Genomic DNA, 22,255 nt, shown 5'->3' on the forward strand with positions numbered 1-22,255 from the left:
CCACCACCAGCCAACATCCATTTACTGTCCAACTTCAAACTCACAGAACCAACTTTCCATCTTCCTCGTTTATTCATTCAACTGCTGTTTTCTGGAACAACCTTCCTTCGGCGAAGGTAAAGAAAGCCAACATGAGAATGACGAGAAAAGTTGGATAACTTACGCAGAATATTAGTTTCCCGATACGGCATTCTAGCGCTTCTCGCTCGGTAAACAGATGGTAGGTGTTATCAGTTTGTAGCAAAGTCGAGAATGATATATTGATTGACAGGTAGGCAAACGATGTGCTGATTGGTGTGCGAACATAACACACAATAACATTGGTTTAGTATCACTTTAGTAGCACTCAGAAGCACTACTGGTAACTTGCGCGCTAATGAACGCTTTCCATAATGGTGAAAAAAGGTCAGGTTACCTCCACTTGAATCCCATGGGAGCTTGACTCCCTCCCGAAGTGAAGGGGCTAACCTAACCTTTTTTCTTTAGAATCACAGTCATATTTAGAAATACATACATAAAAAAATAAATTTTTTTATGTATGTCAAAATACAGTCATAAAAAAATAAATTTTTTTATGACTGTATTTTTAGTTTCTTGTTCAGTAATATTCCCTAATGGTGAAAAAGGTTAGGTTACACTTGGATCTCATGGGAGCTTGAACCCCCTCCTGAAATGGAGGGGGTAACATAACCTTTTTTTTTTTAAAAATCATTGGTTTATATAAATTGTTTATTAACAAAATATTAATTTTTTATTACTGTACCTTTATTTTTAAGGTCAGGTTATGAAATATAACGAAAAATAAAGAAACCTTTTCCTTTTTTTGTAACCAAACCTAAATCAACAGTATAGTAAAAACACTCATGAACTCCAAAAATCTGCTTTTAATAATGAGAAAAAAACATAATGAAGAACATAAAAATGAACAAAGCTAAACTTTTATTAATTCAGTTTTCATCAAAAAATCAACCAACATTTTATTTTCCTTACAAATTTCTTCCATTTTTAAAAGATTCATCGCTACTATTATCTGTTTACTGTTCATCACAAAACTATTATGCACCGTTCTTTACTCATAAATACACATTATAATGCCAACCAATGACTACACAGTAGCTTGTCGTCTGTCGTACCCACCACCACCACCAATCATTTCATTGTTTGCCACACCTACTTGTCAATAAATATATCCTTCTCGATTTCGGCTCCAGACCGATAACACCTACCTTCTGTTTACCGAGCGAGCAGTGCTAGAGTCTGATGTCGGGACACTAATTTTCTGCATAAGTTATCCAATGTTTCTCATCTTTCTCGTGTTGGCTTTCTTTACCTTAGCGCTTCCTTCTTATGTCTTTCCTGAAAATCACAGTCTACAGAAGTTCAAGTCTTGAACTTCTTGTGTTTTATTGATTAAAACACAACACATTTTTTGTGTTGTGTTTTAATCAATATATTAGTTTTTAATCAATTTTTTAATCAATACATACAATTTCCAATATATAAAAATCACCTTTTAGACAGATAAATAGCTTAGTTATATAGTGAAAGTTTAATTAGTTATATAGCCAAAGAGATCTTGGAACGAATTACCAAAAAAAAATGTTATTGGGTTCACATTATGATATTTTCACAATACAATGGTGTCTCGGGAGCAGATTAATATCATAAAGCTGGTGTCCACTGTATATACACACTATTCACATGGAATGACAAAAGGATGAAAACAAGCTTGGAAAAAAGCTCTGAAACACTTTTAAACTTCCTTCCAATGTGTATTAGCATTAGTGGAGGCATATGTTGCAAGAAAACAAGCTTCTGCAGCATCAGTCAAAAAAAAAAACAACCCACCCATTTCACCCCTCCATCTGTTCCAAATTGCCTGACCAGCTCAGCCTTAAATTTATTTAGGCTATAAACTTCCACAATAAAAGATGGCAGTCTGTTCCACCACTCAACCACCCACGGGCTAAAGGCAAACTTCCACACATCCATTTACAACTGTCTTTCCTCAGTTTGAATCTATGCCCCCTCAGGTTCTTAATCTGAGCAAGACGAAAAATCTGATGAGCATTCTGCTTGCTCAACCCATTCAAGGCCTTATACACCTCAATCAGGTCCTTATTCTCCAGGTGTTGCAATGTGCAGAACTTAAGCCTTTCTTGGTAAGAGTGCCTCTTTGTTCCCTTCACCCACCTTGTTGCCCTTCTTTGTACTTGTTCTAGCAACTCTACATGTTTCCTAAAATGAGGCCTCCAGACCTGTACACAGTACTCTAGGTGTGGCCTGACTATTGCCTTGAACAACTGGATAATCACCTCCCTGTCCCTGCTAGCAAAAATCCTATATATATCATTGACAAGACTCCGTGACCTGCAATGGCAGCATGTTTGCACTGCTCAGCAAACTTTATATTTGACTGCACAATTCCCCCAGATCTCTTTCACTTTCCACTTCCCTCAGTATAGTACCACACAGTTGTAAGTTTCTCTTGGGTTATTGCTATCCATATGCAGTACTTTGCATTTGTCAATGTTTAACTTCAGTTGCGACTTCTCAGCACGTTTGCCCAATAGAGTAGCATACTGTCTTTACTTTCGTTAACAACCCTGCCAACCTTTGTATCATCTGCAAACTTGGACATTAATCCTGATATATCTTCATCAGCATCATTAATGAATGAACAAAATAACAATGGGCCCAACACTGAACCCTGGGGGACTCCACTAATAACATTTGTCCACGAAGGGCAGTGTCCATTGATTACCACTCTCTGTAGTCTCCCACTCAATCATCCCTTTATCCATTGTAGCAACTTACCCTTAATGCCATACCTCTGCAATTTGTACAGCAGTCTTCCATGTGCAACAATATCAAAAGCTTTCCTGAAATCCAAGTATATAATATAAAATTTATTTTTGACATTCAGTTCCTTTGTCACCACATCATAGTATCAATCAAATTTGTCAGACAAGACTTCTCTTTAACAAACCCATGCTGTGTCTTAACTATTACTGCAGTCTTGTCTAGGTGATCCTGCATCGCTTCCATAACCAGTGACTCCATTACTCGTGTCCTCCTTGATCCCCCTTTGTGAATTGGGGACACATTTGCACATCTCCGGTCGATGGGGACCAAGGAAGATTTCATAATTATGGCTAAGGGTTTGCTTACTTCCTTTGCTGCCTCCTTTAATATAACTGGATAGATCCCATCCACCCCAGGTGCCTTCCTTATATTTAACTTCAACAATTTCTCCTCCACTTTGCTCTCAATTATTACAAAATCACTTATTTCCCTGTTAGAGTTTGATAAACTTCTGGCATTCTCCGCATTGAATAACTCCTCATGTAGATACAAAATACTTATTCAGTTTATCAGCTACCTGAGCATGATTATCAATAGTCAACCCATCTATGTTAAGTGGTCCAATCTGATTCATCCCTTTCCTTCTAGAGTTTATATAAGTAAAGGACTCTTTGTTGTGACTTGATTACAGACAAGCTTTCATCTGCCGTAGGCCTGTGTGCCATCTGATAATTTATATGCGTCCCATACATTTTTCTTTTCTGCTACAAGCCTCATTAATTCATCTGACATCCATTTAGGCCTGAACCTTGAACAATATTTCTTAGTTGGAATGAAAAGCCTAGTAGTCTCCAAGATTAAGTCCCTGAAGGCTTCCCATTTAGAATTCAACGTTGGTAACATCATCATCAGTTGATCCCACTGTACAGAATTTAAAAACTGTCTGAAACCCCTGTAGTCACCTTTACGGAAGCAAAAGCCCTTCCCTTTAGCCTTGATGATAGTTACATCTTTAAATAATTCCCATATCAGTACATTGTGATCGCTGTCACCCAGTGTTTCCTTTATCTGCAAATTCTTAAGGCATGAATAATCACCTCTGCTAATCAGATCAAGAGTATTACTTCTTCTGGTTGCCTCTCGAACATGCTGCTGTAGAAAACAGTCATCCAATAAATCCACAAAAGTCTTGTTACTGTACGAGTGACCAATTCACAAGTTCCAGTCAGTATCTGGAAAGTTAAAATCCCCCATAATAAGACATTCTGATTTACTGGCCCACTCTATTTCTCTGCACATTTGCTCATTATACTCATCAGATTCATTAGACCTATAACACACACCTACTCTCATTTTTCCTTTCCCAGTGCTTATGCCACACCAAACAGACTCAACATTGCATTGTACACCAACATCAATTGGATGCACTTAGATTTTATGTGTTTCTTAACTAACAGTATAACCCCTCCTCCCTTCCTGTCCTGACTGTCCTCTCTGTACACATTGTACTCCCCAAATTCCAATTCTGCACTCCTTATATCTGTGTGATACCACATCTCTGATATCACAACAATATCTGCCTTTGATGTCTTGACTAGCACTTCAAGCTCATTAAATTTAATAACTATACTCCTAGCATTGGTGTTCATGCAAGTATACATGCACCTGTTTCTACTCTTAGTTACCCTAACACAGCCCATGTATTTATTTGTTCCCCTATGACTCCCAACAGTCCTGGAAATCTCCATTGCTGCTCATTCCAATAGAAGCAGTGCAAGAATCATTTTTGCCTCTGCCTGCGGCCACTGTTAAACTTTTAGTCTGTGTATTCCCCAAGTTAGCAGTTTTCCAACCCGCCTAACACTACCTTGATAGCATCAGCAAATATTCTTGCACCCTTTCTATTTAAGTGTACCCCATCCATGTAGAAGCAGTCTCTCCTGTCAACAAGCACAGACCAGGCTGAAAAAAATTCTTCCCCCTGGACCTTGCACAATCTCTCCAGGGCCGAATCATATACTTCTCATAATATACTCCCTCCTATCGTGTCTGGGCAGAATTGCAGACACTTTCACATTCAACCCTAACTCGCGACTTTTTTTCAACATTGATCTGTACTTGTTGAGTAAATCTGCAGATCTCTTACTCTTAATGTTGTTAGTTCCAACGTGTACAACAATATCACCTTTTGTGCCCTTAAAAGACGATATCTGTTCTACGTCATCAACTTTTGCTCCTGGCAGACATACCCTGGTATTGTTTCACCCATCCTTCTTGCATAGTATATTCTCCGTCTGTCTGACAATAGAGATACCAACATTAATTAGTTCCTTTGGGACCAGTGCATTCTGCCTTGGAGATTGCCTCTGTGTTGCCTGATGCACAGGAATTAGCTCTGCCATTGAGCTGGGTAGCTGAGAGCTTGATGGGCCCCCCCTCATATTAATTTCTTCAAGGGCATTGACTCTACATCTCAATCTCTCATAGACGCTCATCAGACTGCTGAGTTGGTGCCTTTCTTCTTCTTCCTTCCAATTTCTACCTTTCATCATTTCTGCTGCTTTCTGCAGTGTTATTTTCATTCTCCTTTATTAGCATGTTTATATGATTATTTTTTTCTAATACAGGTAAAAATATATTTTTAAGTAGAAAAGATGCTATTAAAGATTTTACCATATTCTTGTATTTTATTCATATTTGCTTTTCAGGTGGCAACAGATGTCAGACTCTGGCTGATGGAAGAAGTCAACTCTCTGAAATACCTTTTAACAGACATGATAAATGTTTGTTGTCAACGTGCAGAAAGGTTTCACCAAAATTATATAATATTAATTACATATTAAATAATTATGACTGATAAAAGTTTCATCATGGTGGTTAACAGAAATATTAATTATACTGAATATGAAGTTCCTAAAGTCCTAGTTGTTTACATAACAAACTATTAGATGCAAAATATAGTGAGTCAGACCATAAGGTTACATGGTCTGACTCACTTAATGTTAAGTTTCAGAAATGCATATAGAGAAATTCCACCAAACCTGAAATTTTTCAGAATGCAGTTAGTAGATAACCTCAACTAATGGGAAATGCTGTTAAATGTATAAAAATAAAATCAATTATTACTCTAATTTCTGTGATATAAGAGAATTATTTAACATTATACTAGGAAATAAGTCCTTAAACTCAAATTTTATCTGGCTAATCCAATTTTATTGTTTATAGACTTTGTATTCAGTATATTTCAAAATTCTGTAAATGTTGTACATGCAACATATTTCTTTCTAGAGAATTTTAGTTTGTTTATAGGATGGCCTTCCATATAGTGAACTTATATATATGAAAGCACATATAAATTTCTTTATTGGATAATGATCTTTCTGCTGATTAGGATAGGAAAATGCAGAATGTGATTATTAAAGAGCATATCTTTAAAACTTTGGTCCACTTAATAGATGGTTGACTATTGATGTTCATGCTCAGGTAGCTGATAAACTGGATGAGTATTTTGCATATACATTCACATATGAGGAGTTATTCAAGGAGGGGAATGCCAGAAGTTTATCAAACTCTAACAGGGAGCTAAGTGATTTTGCAGTAACTGAGAGAAAAGTGGAGGAGAAATTGTTGAAGTTAAACATAAGGAAGGCACCTGGGGTGGATGGGATCTATCCAGTTATATTAAAGGAGACAGCAAAGGAAGTATGCAAACCCTTAGCCATAATTATGAAATCTTCCTTGGACTCAGAAGAGGTCCCCATGGACTGGAGATGTGCAAATGTGTCCCCAATTCACAAAGGAGGACACAAGTAATTACAGATCTGTTAGCCTAATTTCTGTTCCCTGGAAAATAATGGAGTCACTGGTTAAGAAAGCGATTCAGGATCATCTAGACAAGACTGAAGTTATAGTTCAGAGACACAGCATGTGTTTGTTAAGGAGAAGTCTTGTCTGACAAATTTGATTGGATACTGTGATGTGGTCACAAAGGATTTGGATGCAAAGAACAATTTTGATATCATATACTTGGATTTTAGGAAAGCTTTTGATACTGTGGCACATGGGAGACTACTGTACGAATTGGAGCAATATGGCATTAGGGGCAGGTTGCTACAATGGATAAAAGTATGTATGAGTGGGAGAAGACAGATAGTGGCTATCAATGGACACTGCTCTTCATGGACTAATTTTATTAGTGGAGTCCCCCAGGGATCTGTGTTGGGCCCATTGTTGTTTTCGGTATTTATCAATGATATTGATGGTGTATCAGGTTAAGTTTGCAGATGATACGAAGGTTGGCAGGGTTGTTAATGACCCTAATAATAGTATTCTACTGCAACAGGATCTGGAAAAGTTTAGCAGATGGGCTGAGAGGTGGCAACTGAAATTTAACATTGACAAATGGCAAGTAGTGCATATGGGTAGCAGTAACCCCAGAGTAATGTATCAACTGGGTGGTATTACACTCAGGGTAGTGGAGAATGAAAAGGACCTGGGGATAATTGTGCAGTCAGATATGAAGTTTTCTGAGCAGTGCAAAAAGGTTGCAAGAGTAGCTCATGGAGTACCAGTGCTATGCTAAAGCATAAGCAGCAGGAACTGGCAGAACAGAGAATGCTCTAATTTGCAAAACAGACTTATCGTAAATTTAGCTTGAACATTACCTTTCCTTGATTAGAAATAGTCAAACCTGATAGACCTTATCACTATAGTCTTGTGTCACAAGAGAATTTAAAGTAAACACTTTAAAATAATATTTATAAACACGCATGGGCACCTATAAAGCAGTCACAATTGGGTTAGAAGAAAATTTGTGACCTCTATAAATCAATCTATGTAAAAATTGTAGGCAAAGTTAAAACACATTTTGGCATTGCTTTTCTGCTATGCCCTTGTTGGATCAACTTACCTGTTCATTAATCACATAAAGTTAATACATAACTTTATTAGCTGATACATTCTTTGCTGAAGCACCTGGAAGTCAATCAAGATGGATGTATACTTGTCTTGCATAATGTTAGGAAACTTTGCTTGCAAGAAATCATGTTACTCCCATTTCAAGCATTTAGCATCAAGAATGCAATTACTGTGCTGGAAAATTTTGACTATTGCTTGAAGGAGAGAATCTGCATGTATAAATAAAATGCAGTAACTTAAAGAAATCTGAAGCCTTTTGTATCATGCATTAGGATAAGGGTTTGCTAGCTGTATATTTGTGTTGCTGTAATGGGGTTTGAGATTTAGCTAAAATAAATTATTGTTTTTGCACTTCTTGGTCAGGTTTATTTTTTGACATGCCAAACAAGGAGCAGCTATGATGGAAATGAAAAATGCAGATGCTGTGCAGGCAAATTTTGGTTAGTCTTTACAATATGGTACTCCTTCCGATTGATCATTGCAAGTAGCAGTGATTGACATGCCCTCCCACCACTGTTTTAAAATCAGAAAATGAGTTCCCGATTTTAAAAGAGTGGTGGGAGGGTGATAAACACCTAACTGAGACTTACCATAGCGGACTAGGCATGTCAATCACTGCTACTTGCAATGATCAATCGGAAGGGGGTACCAGATTGTAAAGACTAACCCAAATTTTAGAGGGGGGCTTAGAGGGGAACAGGTATCCTGTGTGTTATCAGACACTCAGCCTAAAACACTGATGGATCCAATATCTCTCTATTACAGAAGATTTAGGAGAAGTCCGGTTGGCCTGCCTCCCTAAAATCCACTCATGCACACCTTCTCGATGGTAAGCCCTGTTACGTCACTTAGATGGCAACGAACGTGTAGAGTGGTTCTCCTCAAGACGCCTGGTCAGCGTGAAGAGGAAAAGACCAAAAAGACCTCCAGCAATGAGAGCACAACAATACAAATGGCCCTCAGTCCCCAGCAGCTTTCACTCTCCCTCTTACGGCAGCGAGAGGATCAGAGTGGAAGCAGAGGGTGCTAAGAATCTCTGGGTACGACCAGGCTGCCATGCACGGAAATTGAACTTGGCCTGTTATAACGTACGATCACTCATCGGTGAAGACAGGATATTAGAGCTGGAAAAGGAATTAGAAAATGTGAATTGGAATATCATCGGTTTGGCTGAAACAAGAAAAAGAAATGAATCACTTATAAGTTTATCAAGTGGAAATCTGCTGTACACTAATGGAAACAGTGAAAGGAGTGAAGGTGGAGTTGGGTTTCTGGTCCATAAAGATTTTAAAAATAACATTTTGGAATTCAAAAGTACATCACCAAGGGTGTCAAGACTAATACTCAAGATTTCTAAGAGGTACAAGCTAAAGATTATAATGATTTATGCACCAACATCGAGCCATGATGATGAAGAGGTTGAAGAAATGTACACTGAAATTGAGAGTCTTCTAGATGAGCAGAAAACCCACTACACTATTATAATGGGGGACTTCAATGCTAAGGTTGGAAAAAGGCAAAACAGCGCAGAAAGAGGAACTATTGGAAATTTTGGAATTGGTGAAAGAAATAAAAGAGGTGAAAGACTTGTGGAATTTGCAGAATCTCAAGGAATGTCAGTAATGAACACTTTTTTCAAGAAAAGGGTGAACAGAAAGTGGACATGGAAGAGTCCAAATGCATTAACAACTAATGAAATCGACTTCATCCTCACTAACAGAAGATATATTGTGAATGATGTTACCGTCCTGAATAAGGTAAATGTTGGAAGTGATCACAGAATGGTAAGATGTACACTTGATATAGATGTAGAAAAGGAAAGGAAAAAACTGACTCGAGTAAATAATACAAAGGTCTTTGAAATAACAGAGGAGGAGAAAGAGCAGTATGTACTGGAACTTAAGAACAAGTTTGAGCTTCTGCAGACTGCTCAGGACCAAGATATCGACGAGGAATATTACAACTTTCTGAAAGTGATAAAGCCCAAGAAACCTATAGGGAAACAGAAATCCAAAGAAGAAAAAATTAGTCAAGAAACACTTGTCGTGATGAACCAAAGACGACAAATGAAGAGCAAGAAAAACACTGACAGGGAGAAAATTGAGTATACTGAGTTATGCAAAGCCATTAGAAAGAGACTCAGAGAGGACATAAGAAGATTTAACACAAGAAAAGTAGAACAAGCATTAAGGGAAAACAAAGGATTTAAATCAGCAGCCATGAGCAGTAATACAGAAAGACAAATGATACTGAAACTGAAGAATAGCGATGGTGTACTTATAAACAGCAGAGAAGGCATAATTCAAATAGCAGAAGACTACTATAGAGAATTATACAAGGAGCGAGGGAATGATACCAGCAGTGGGGAAGATGGATTGCAAAGTAGCAACACATACGACATACCCGATATTCTTCCTGATGAGGTGGAACATGCATTGAAGAAAATGAAGAAGCGGAAAGCCCCAGGGGAAGATGAAGTTACTGTAGAGTTGTTAAAATTGGGAGGAAGAGACATAACACAAAAACTGGCAAGGCTCTTCACAAAGTGCATTAGAAAAGGTGTGATGCCTAAGCAGTGGAATAATGCAATCATAGTTTTGCTGCATAAGAAAGGAGATAAATCAGAAATTGGAAATTATAGACCAATTAGCTTGTTATCCCATATCTACAAGTTGTTCACAAGGGTCATTACTAACAGATTAGAAAGAATACTTGATGAGAATCAACCGAAAGAGCAAGCCGGCTTTAGGACAGGATTCTCAACTATGGATCACCTTCACGTAATATCACAGCTAATGGAGAAAGCAAATGAATATAAAACACCATTATGCCTGGCATTTGTGGATTATGAAAAGGCATTTGACTCCATACAGCATAAGGCAATGTTTCGGGCACTGGAAAGACAAGGCATAGATACTCCATATATTATGATTTTGAAGAAAATATATGAGAGTGCTACATTCTTTATTAGACTAGACAAAGACAGTAGCAAATTTAAAATCGAGAAAGGAGTTCGACAAGGAGACACAATATCTCCGAAGCTGTTTACTGCTGCCCTTGAGGAAGCTTTCAGAAGATTAGACTGGTCGCAGAAAGGAGTCAATGTGAACGGAGAGTACCTAAACCATTTACGATTTGCAGATGACATTGTGGTCATAAGCCACGATCCCAAAGAATTAGAGGAAAATCTTAATCAGTTATGCACAGTTAGTAAGGATTTTGGACTAAAGATGAATATGGCTAAAACAAAAGTAATGATGAACAAGTATGCCACGGAAAGGGAAATAATGATTGAAGGAGCAGTAATTGAAAAGGTGGAGTCATATACTTATCTGGGACAAGTTATTAGCTGTAATAATGATAAATGGCTGGAAGTCAAGAGAAGAATAAATTTTGGATGCATAGCATTCAGGAAATATAGTCACATCCTGAAGAGCAATATCCCAGTTTGTCTGAAACGTAAAATAATGAATCATTGTATACTCCCCACCATGACTTATGGAAGTGAAACTTGGGCACTCACCAAAAGAATGGAAGAGAAGCTAAGAACTACACAGCGAAGAATGGAATGAATTATATTGGGAATCAGACTGTTAGATAAGAAGAGAAACACATGGATTAGGCAGCAAACTCAAGTAAAGGACATTCTTATCAAAACTAAAGAACTAAAATGGTCTTTGGCAGGACACATAGCTCGAAGACATGATGACAGATGGACTAAGAAAATAACAGAATGGTACCCAAGAGGAGCTAGAAGAAAACCTGGAAGACAAAGGCGGAGATGGATAGATGAAATTCATGAGTTTTTGAGTAGTAAATGGATGGCCAGTGCTCAAAACAGAAGGAACTGGAAAGTTGCTGGAGAGGCCTTCATCCTGCAGTGGATTGAAAATGGCTGATGATGATGAACCCAAATTTTGAGTGAAAGTTTAAGGGGATCTCTGCAAACATGATACCAAGACTTTTATATTTCATTATAAGGGCTGTTGGTCAAAATTTTCCAGTGGAATATCTGCATTTCCTGTTGCTGTTGGAGCTGCTTTTTGATCAAAACTGGGACAGAGAAATTCAGCCAGTACAATTAACTGTCACTTTGGTGAGATAATTACATGGTAGAGAAAAGTAGATTGCCAGTGCATTCTCTCTTTATAACTGCTATCATTTTACTACCACTTCCATTATCATATTGGGAAACTGAAGTGGGATCCATTTTGTTTATTTCAATTTTATGTGAATATAAATCATAATTTTATTATATCTTTTTCACAATTGATAATTGTTTTTTTTTATAATTGATAATTGATTTGTTATTTTATTAGTATTGTTGGTTCATTCACCGGATATTTCTTGTTTTAAATTAGTGAGATAGATGTCTTAATGCCTGGATATACTCATTTACAAAGAGCTCAACCTATACGTTGGAGTCACTGGTTGTTAAGGTAAATAATTTTATTGGTTCTTGATAATTTGAAGTTTTCTCTTACTGAATTATATTTTTATATACTCTTAAAAAGTATTATTTTCGTATGTAGGAGTTAAAGAGCTGTTCTTCCTGGTAGCCTAGGTGAAACACAAACTTTGATAACTGGACAGTACTATGCATTTTTTAATTTTAGACTTAAAAACTTAAGGTTTGCATAGAAATATTTTTTATTTTTTTGAAATCTTGGTCATGATCTTTTTATGGTTTTATCTCTCACATAGAGCCTTCTTTTCCTCTTTCCTAATGAGTTACTAATTTCCCCCTTCCTAATAAAATCACTAGGAAGGGGAAGAAGACCAATTTAAATAAATGGCATTTTCCCTGATGATAAGTATTGTGTATTTAAAGTAAGATATCACTATGTATGTATGTTATTTGGTTTTTAGGAGCATTAGCAACTAAGGCCATATTGCTCCGGGATATGTGGTGGTCATTCCCTGACCTTTCCGCATCCTCCGTACTTAGTGGTGATGGGGTCGAACCCTGGTCTAATCAAGAAGTGTGTGCTACGCACTGCTGCTCCTTCCCACCTGGCTACGGAGGCCCCAAGATATCACTAACCTTGAAAGCTGTTTCAGTGATATTGCTTTGTCATCAGAATATAGGCAGGCAGGTGGACAAACACTAATTGATACTGACTTTAAAAAGGTAGTTGTGACATCATTAGCATTAGCATTAGTAGAGCCATTTGATGCAAGAAAGCAAGCTTATGCAGCATCAGCCAAAAAAAAAAAAAAAAAAACCCACTTCCACTTCACCCCTCTGTTCATTCGAAATACCTGTCCAGCTCAGCCTTAAACTTATTTAGGCTATCAACTTCCATGACAAGGGATGGAAGTCTGTCCCACCAACAAACCACCCGCTGGCTAAAGGCAAATTTCTGCACATCTATGCTACGTCTATCTTTCCTCAATTTGAATTTATGCCCTCTCAGGTTATTATTCTGAGCAAGAGGAAGAATTCCATCAGCATTGAGCATGCTCAAACCATTCAAGGCTTTATACACCTCTATCAGATCACCTCGCTTGTGCCTAGTCTCCAGACACTGTAATTTGCAAAACTTAAGCCTTTCTTCGTAAGAGCACCCCTTTGTTCCATTCACTAATCTTGTTGCCATTCTCTGTACTCGTTCCAGCAGTTCTACATCCTTCTTGAAATGAGGCCTCCAGACCTGTATACAGTATTCTAGATGTGGCCTGACCATTGCCTTATACAAGGGAATAATCACCTCCTTATCACTGCTAGAAAAATTCCTATATATCATTGACAATACACCATGAGCTACTCTTGCAGCCCGTCTACACTGCTCAGAGAACTTCATATCTGCCTGCACAAACACCCCCAGGTCCCTTTCATTCTCTACCACTTTCAGTGTAGTACCATAGAGTTGATACGTTGCTCTGGGATTGCTGTTTCCCATATGTAGTACTTTACATTTGTCAAATGTTAAACTTCATTTGCCACCTCTCAGCCCATCTGCTCAACCTTTCCAGATCCTGTTGCAGCAGCATAGTGTCAGTAGTGTCCTTGACAACCCTGCCAACCTTCGTATCGTCTGCAAACTTGGACATTAAGCTTGATATACCATCATCAATATCATTTATAAATACAGAAAACAATAATGGACCCAATACTGAACCCTGAGGGACTCCACTAATAACATTAGTCCAGGATGAGCAGTGTCCATTGATTACCACTCTCTGTCTTCTCCCCCTCAACCACCCCTTTGTCCATAGCAGCAATTTGCCTCCAATGCCACATTGCTCCAATTTGTGCAGCAGTCTTTCATGTGCAACAGTATCAAAAGCCTTTCTAAGATCCAAGTATATAATATCAGAGTTATTTTCTACATCCAGTTCTTTTGTGACTGCATCATAGTATCCAATCAAATTGGTCAGGCAAGACTTCCCCTTAACAAAACCATGCTATAACTGAAGTCTTGTCTAGATGATCCTGCAGTACTTCTTTAACCAGTGCCTCCATTAGTTTTCCTGGAACAGAAGTTAAACTCACAGGTCTATAATTACTTGTGTCAGCCTTTGATCCTCCTTTGTGAATTGGGGTCACATTTGCACATCTCCAGTCTGTGGGTACCTCCCCTGAGTCCAAGGAAGCTCTTGTAATTATGGCTAAGGGTTTGCTTACTTCCTTTGCTGCCTCCTTTAATATAACTGGATTGATCCCATCCACCCCAGGTGCCTTTCTTGTTTTTATCTTCAACAATTTCTCCTCCACTTTACTCTCAGTTATTACAAGATTCTCTAGCTTACTTCTAGAGTTGAATACACCTCTGGCATTCCCCTCGCTGAATAACTCCTCATGTGTGAATGCCGATGCAAAATATTCAATTAGTTTGTTAGCTACCTGTGCAGGATTATTAACAGTTGACCCATCGATATCAAATGGACCAATCTGATTCATCCCCTTCCTTCTAGAGTTTACATAATAAAGAACTCTTTGCTGTTTTTCTTTGCAACCCATGCCAAAGATTTCTCGTAATCTGCCTTCGCCTGCCTAACCTCGTTTGTAACTTGGTTACAGATCAACGTGTATCTATCATAGGCTTCTGTGTCACGTGTTAATTTGTATGTATCCCATGCATTTTTCTTCTCTGCCATATGTCTCATTAGTTCATCTGACATCCATTTAGGCCTAAACCTTGAACAATATTTCTTAGTTGGTATATAAAGCCTAGTAGCTTCCAAGATAAGTTCTTTGAATGCTTCCCATTTTGAATTTGCTGTTGGTAACATCATCAGTTGGTCCCACTGTATAGAATTTAAATACTGTCTCAGTCCATCGTAGTTGCTTTTACGAAAGCAATAACCCTTCCCTTTATCCCTAATGGTAGTTACCTCTTTGAGTAAATCCCACTTCAGCACACTGTGATCACTGCCACCTAGTGGTTCCTTTTTCTGCAGATTCTTAATTCATGAAGAATCACTAGTGATAATCAAATCAAGAGTATTACTCCCTCTAATTGCCTCCCGAACATGCTGATGTAGAAAACAATCATCCAATAAATCCACAAAAGCCTTGCTAGTGTGTGAGTGACCAGCCTACAAATTCCAGTCAATATCTGGGAAATTAAAATCCCCCATTATAAGACTCTTTGATGTACTGGCCCACTCTATTTCCCTGTACAGTTTCTTATTATACTCATCAGAGTCATTAGGCCTATAGCACACTCCTACTCTCAATTTTGATCTCCCAATGCTTATGTGACACCAAACTGACTCGACACTGCACTGTCCAGTGATGTCGACTGGCTTCACTTCCTTGGTTTTTATGTGTTTCTTAACTAATAGCATAACCCCTCCTCCCTTCCTATCCTGTCTATCCTTTCTGTAGACATTGTACTCCCCAAATTCCAGTTCTGCATCCCTTATATCTGTGTGACACCACGTGTCTTATATCCCAACGATATCTGCCTTTGATGTTTTGAGCAATACCTCAAATTCATCAAATTTATTTACTAAACTCCTAGCATTGGTGTACACGCAAGTATACATGCACCTGTTTCCATTCTTAGCTACCCTAACACAACCCATGTGTTTACTTGTACTGCAATGACTCCCAGCAGTCTCTAAAATATCCTGCATCTTGTTTTTCAGGCTTCTGCTCATTCCAAATAGAACCAGTGCAAGAATCACTTTCACCTCTGCCAGTGGCTACTGTTAATCTATTAGTCTTTGTATCCCCCAAGCTAGCAGTTTTCCGACCCACCTAACTCTGCCTCGATAGCATCAGCAAATATTCTTGCACCCTTTTTATTTAAGTGTATCCCATCCCTGCAGAAGCAGTCTCTCTTGTTAACAATTACAGACCAGGCTGAAAAAAATTCTACCCCTTGAGCCTTGCATAATCTTTCCAGGGCCGTATTGTGGGAATGAGAGATATCCTATGGTAGCATATGTGTAAAATTAAATTCAAATCAAATGAGATATTTCAGTCTAGCATAGGTGAAGTGTAAAATTAGGGAAAATCTTGGCAATACTATTTTTCATTAATCAAGACTTGAAACAATTAACTTTTTCATTACTCTAGACTTAGAGTAAGTCATTGCCTACATTGATTTTTCTTAAATAGATTTAAGGAAAAATACTGATGTCATGGGGCACTTTTATGATAGCCACTGACTTTTTCATAGGAAAAATAGTAATTGTGTGCAGTCATGTGCATCATTAAAGGAAATCCTGCTTATTATACTAATTTAGTAACAAGCAGACAAGTTTTTTGTTAAAAATTCTTATCAACTGAATCACATCCATTCAGTTTATAAGAGATCACTAATATGGGTGCTTATCCACCCACATCATTGGGTTGATAGACACCTTAGTGTAGGGACTAATAATGTTATGACTTGATTCAACAATATGAGAGATGCCAAAAGGTATGAGAAGTTAAAAATTGCATGGAATAATATTCATTGCATAATAAATAATTTTTTTGTCAATACTGTTGCATAGTGATATGTTATTTGTGAGGTTTTTGCTATTGCAGCATAAATTTGCTGAATTAGTGAAATGGTGTGGCATCCTGAAGTGATACTGTTTCACATATATCAGCCAGTTAAACCCACTAATTTATGTTTAAAACCTTAGTTTAAATTATAAAAACATAAGAGTATATATCAATGTTAAATAGAATTTTAATTTGGAATATAATTTTAATTATAAGTATAAAATTTTGGTAGATATACAGACAACCATTTCTAAATCCAGAAATTTACTATGTCCAGGGCCGTCACTAACACAGACGGGAAATTTCACTCCCAGATAACGAGCACCAGCTTTATATTCTTTGGTCATATACTTTTTACTTTCCCACAACTAAAATTCTTTCACACTCTAAGCTATTAGTGTAATATGAGGGCAGGAGTGTCTATTTCTATCCTAATTACCTTCCTAATTTTGCCTCCCATTAGCTAAACAGCCAGACAATGTCTTTTAACTATAATACATAACATCTACATATATATATATATATATATATATATATATAGATGTAACAAACTAATTAACAAGTAAAAATAGGTAAAAATAAAAAATAAAAAATAAAATTGATAAAGCAAGCATCAGAGGCAGCATAATAGCATAATTCTCTGCATGTTGTGTGTTGTATAAAACAGGAAAAATAATAGTAATGATAAAACTTAAGCCAACAGTATAACAAACCAATAGAGCCAAAAATAGATTGAAACTAAATGTAAATGCAAGACAGTGGGGAGGGGGAAAGGTAACAAGAATGAAAGTATTGTAGTCCAAAGAATTTAAAATAAAAAATTGATTTAGACAAAATTTAGCGGCACCCTCCTGCAGCACCAGGTCCAGATTGCTTGAAATATCACTATTAGTAGAGTCAGAAACCAACTACAATACAAAATTAAACTAAATAAAAAAAAAATTAGACTGACCATTATGCCCCATCTCATCGGAGCACCAGGAGGCCAATAATCATCAGGGAACTGCAGCATTTCGAACAATAGACAAATTGCCACAGGGGCAAGTCGATCAAAAAGATTAGCCTCATATCCGATCAATAGTTCAACCCGCCAGTGCAGAGGACCTGAATAGTGGTGGTCCTTATGCTGTGAAAAATATAAAATAGGATAGATAATAGCACTCATATAGAAACAACCGCACTACTGACAAGATTAACATTAAACCAGATTTAAATAGACAAGAATTAAGCTATAGAGGGCAGTACAGGCACGGTGTTAGCATATTGCCCACTACTACTACCATGTGATATAGATGTAACACATTAGCATTAGTAGAGGCATTTGATGCAAGAAAGCAAGCTTATGCAGCATCAGCTAAAAAAATAAAAATAAAAATAAATAAATAGATAAAAAATAACCACTTCCACTTCACTCCTCTGTTCGTTCGAAATACCTGTCCAGCTGAGCCTTAAACTTATTTAGGCTATCAACTTTCACGACAAGGGATGGAAGTCTTTTCCACCAACCAACCACCCGCTGGCTAAAGGCAAATTTCCTCACGTCTATCCTACATTTGTCCTTCCTCAATTTGAATTTATGCCCTCTCAGGTGATTATTCTGAGCAAGAGGAAGAATCCCATCAGCATTGAGCATGCTCAAACCATTCAAGGCTTTATACATCTCTATCAGATCACCTCACTGGTGCCTAGTCTCCAGACACTGTAATTTGCAAAACTTAAGCCTTTCTTCGTAAGAGCACCCTTTGTTCCATTCACTAATCTTGTTGCCCTTCTCTGTACTCGTTCCAGCATCTCTACATCCTTGAAATGAGGCCTCCAGACCTGTATATAGTACTCTAGGTGTGGCCAGACCATTGCCTTATACAAGGGAATAATCACCTCCTTATCCCTGCTAGAAAAATTCCTATATATCATCGACAATACACCATGAGCTACTCTTGCAGCCCATCTGCACTGCTCAGAAAACTTCATATCTGCCTACACAACCACCCCCAGGTCCCTTTCATTCTCTACCACTGTCAGTGTAGTACCACAGAGTTGATACGTTGCTCTGGGGTTGCTGTTTCCCATATGTAGTACTTTACATTTATTAATGTTAAACTTCATTTGCCACCTCTCAGCCCATCTGCTCAACCTTTCCAGATCCTGTTGCAGCAGCATAGTGTCAGTAGTGTCCTTGACAACCCTGCCAACCTTTGTATCGTCTGCAAACTTGGACATTAAGCTTGATATACCATCATCAGTATCAATTATAAATACAGAAAACAATAATGGACCCAATACTGAACCCTGAGGGACTCCACTATAACATTAGTCCACGATGAGCAGTGTCCATTGATTACCACTCTCTGTCTTCTCCCCCTCAACCACCCCTTTATCCATAGCAGCAATTTGCCTCCAATGCCACACTGCTCCAATGAAAATAAATTAGCATTTTCTAATACAGTGCGCATTATAGCCTTAGTAGCTAATGCGCCAATAAAATCAAATCAAATCTAATACAGTATGGACAAGGTAGTCCCAACACAGTGTAATTTATTTAGGTAAAAATAATGGTAGTAGCGGGCAATATGCTAATAAAATAAAATTGATAAAGCAAGTAATCTTGATTTTTTATCTTTACAAAATTAAAACCTACACTAAATTCCACATATTTATATTAAACATATTGATATTAATCATTTTTATCCCATCTCGATATTTATATTAAACATTGATATTAACCATTTTTATCCCAACTCGATACTTGTTTTTACCTAATGTGTTGGTACCTAATTTTTACCTAATTACACTGTGTTGGGACTACCTTGTCCATACTGTACTAGAAAATGCTAATTTATTTTCATTCCTTTTTGGCCTTTCGATTTTCTTCTACTGCTATGGACAAGTATAGAAATGCAGTTCGTGTTACATGGTCAGGTGTAGTCCCCTGATGATGTACCTGATCATGTATCAATATTTATTTCAGCTGACATCAGATCAAGCATTTTTTTGCATTAGACCATTTACTAAATATGTTCCCCCCCATATCTGATGACAGCTATACCATTTTCATATTATTTTTATTTTATTTGCATTTTATTAGTATTTTGTTGTACTAATTTTACTTTACAGTTCCCCCACTTTATATTGGCTTGGCAATTCAGCCCATAATTTACTTAATTCATCATAACCTCTAGGATATTAACATTCTTTCACTGTTCACTAATCTACTACTCTTCTTTTTCTACTTTCCTCACCCTTATAGTTTCTGGCACCTTGTGTAACTTTCACATCCATTTATGCATGCTTAATTAAATTAATATTATTACAACTTACACATACTCTTGCATCCTTTAATGCTGCTTTGCACTTTTAGGTGCATCTGTCATACCTAATTGATTAAACTTGCTTTCACTGAAACCATTTCATCTACTGTATACCTCTTTTCTGTGTAACTCTTTAAACTTTTCCTTTGAAGAGTTACATTGAAAAACTAATTTATATATATATATATATATATCCAATATTTTAAAATAAAATAAAATAAAACATAAGCCAGTAGTATGGCAAAAACTGTAGAGTGAAAATTAACATAAAAATAACCCAAAATAAAATGAACGAACGAGAAAGGGAAAGTAATGGTAAGACATAAACAGTAGCTGAAAAACCCCTATGTAATTTAGCACTTTAAATCCAATTAATAAAACCAATATAAAATTTAAAATAATGCCAATTACATAATAATTTAGCGGCACCCCCTCTAGAAAGGTACCAGTTCCGAAAGACGTGAAATATCACCAAAAAGAGTTAATGGAACTACTAAAAGATAACAAAATCAAAATAATAGACTGACCATTATGCCCCATATCGACAGAGGACCACGAGGCCAATAATGGTCATGGAATCGCTGCATTTAAATTGCTATACAAATCGTCACAAAGGCGAAAAGATCGAAGAATCAAACCACCCATTCCTCCTCCAATCGATCCACCAATGCAGAGGATTTGCATGGTGATGGTGGTCCTTATGCAGCGAAAAATAAATTATAGGACAGACAGCATTCTAAAGCAGAGCCACACCACTGACATAATGTAAGCTGAATCAGCTTATACAGGGTGATTCACTACCAGTGCGACAAACTTGCAGGAGGTGTAGGGGGCACAAAGACGAATCGGAATCACATAGCATTGCAGGGTCCGAAATGCCTTCATCATGCGGTAGAGGAGGTTGAACGGGAGGTCGCGTGAACAGCGATCCTGCTGGAAGTCAGCATTTGCGAACCAGTTCCCGAGGCAGTAGGATGGATGAGTATTCAAACGTTGAACTGGCTGACATGCACCTCGCGTATGGAGCTGCGGACTGTAATGGGCGCGCCGCTCTGCGCTTGTACCAGGAATGTTTCCCGCACAGGCGGCGCCTCATCATACGATTTTCGCACGTGTGCACAGAAGGTTACATGAGACCGATTGTTTCACGAGAGGTACCATGAATCGAGAGCGAACGACGAGGACGCCAGACAATGAGGAGAATGTGCTACGTCTTGCAGAAGGCAGTACGAGCACTCGAGCGATAGGCCAATGATTGGGTATTTCCCAATCCACTGTATGGAGGATACCGTCAACAAACCAAATGAGTTCATACCATCTGCAACATGTCCAATCATTGGAGCCTGCGGATTATCCACTCCGGAGGACTTTTGCTACTTGGTTTCTTCAACAGAAAGAGGATGTGCATGTTGCTGCCTCTAATGAAAGCTCAATATTTATTTATTTATTTTATTATATTTTAACTTTTGTCATTATTTAAATATATATATATATATATGTTAAACTAGATATTTAAAGTAAAAATAAACATAAATAAGTAAAAATCTAATCTTTATAAAGTACAACATAAAATATAAGGTAATTTAACAAAAGTGCACAACATGACGTAAAATCACAGGACAATGAAATTCAAGACAGTTTCGGTTGTTAGGTTTAGCCTTTACAATCCGATGTCAACATCATAAAATTCCACTTCTATGATAACTGCAGTGATTGGTGTTGCTGATTATGAAATTTATTTTCCTGCTATATTGTCATAATTATTGTACTGTCCTCTCTTTATACTTCATATAAACAGTATGAAAAACTAATGTTTAAATTCAATTGTTAATAGTAGATGGCTTTTGTTTTTCTACATTTTAGAAGTCACAAAGTGTGGCTTCAAAGTAGGGGATCTAATGTAAAAAATATTTTTGGTGATCTGAATGAAAAGTTTGTGAATATTTTGTTGTTGTAGAATTATTGCATTAGCAAAACTACTGTTGGGTTCAAGGGTAGAATTTCATTAAACTTGGTGATCCTATTTAATAAGTTCAATAAGAATTATTGATAAGAATCGATTAAACTAAGAATCGATTAAAATAAGAATCGATTAAACTTGGTGGTCCTATTTAATAAGTTCAATCGCTATGTTCCCAGGGCCTAGAAATTTTTTTTTCCATTAACTTTGTGCAGTCTATTACTTGATGTTTTGTAACTTCTATCTTCCCTTTATCCACATGATTATGTTCTGATATTGAGGTCGTCATTCATTAAGGAGATTATTATAATGACTTTC

General features: G+C 37.3%; 1 protein-coding gene across 4 annotated transcripts in view; it reads left to right on the forward strand.

Moving 5' to 3' along the window:
• The window catches only part of LOC150085171 (5-taurinomethyluridine-[tRNA] synthase subunit MTO1, mitochondrial), a 421,026-nt gene that overhangs the window by 305,594 nt on the left and 93,177 nt on the right, over positions 1–22,255 (forward strand). For all 4 annotated transcript variants that reach the window (XM_090373908.1, XM_090373907.1, XM_090373910.1 and 1 more), the window contains exons 21-22: positions 5,514–5,611; positions 12,084–12,161. In XM_090373908.1, the coding sequence (XP_090230034.1) occupies positions 5,514–5,611; positions 12,084–12,161 (176 nt within the window). The remainder of the gene's footprint in view (positions 1–5,513; positions 5,612–12,083; positions 12,162–22,255) is intronic.

Source organism: Mastigoproctus giganteus, chromosome 5 (assembly GCF_048544385.1).
Source record: "Mastigoproctus giganteus isolate SK-2022 chromosome 5, ASM4854438v1, whole genome shotgun sequence".
NCBI classification, from domain to species: domain Eukaryota; kingdom Metazoa; phylum Arthropoda; class Arachnida; order Uropygi; family Thelyphonidae; genus Mastigoproctus; species Mastigoproctus giganteus.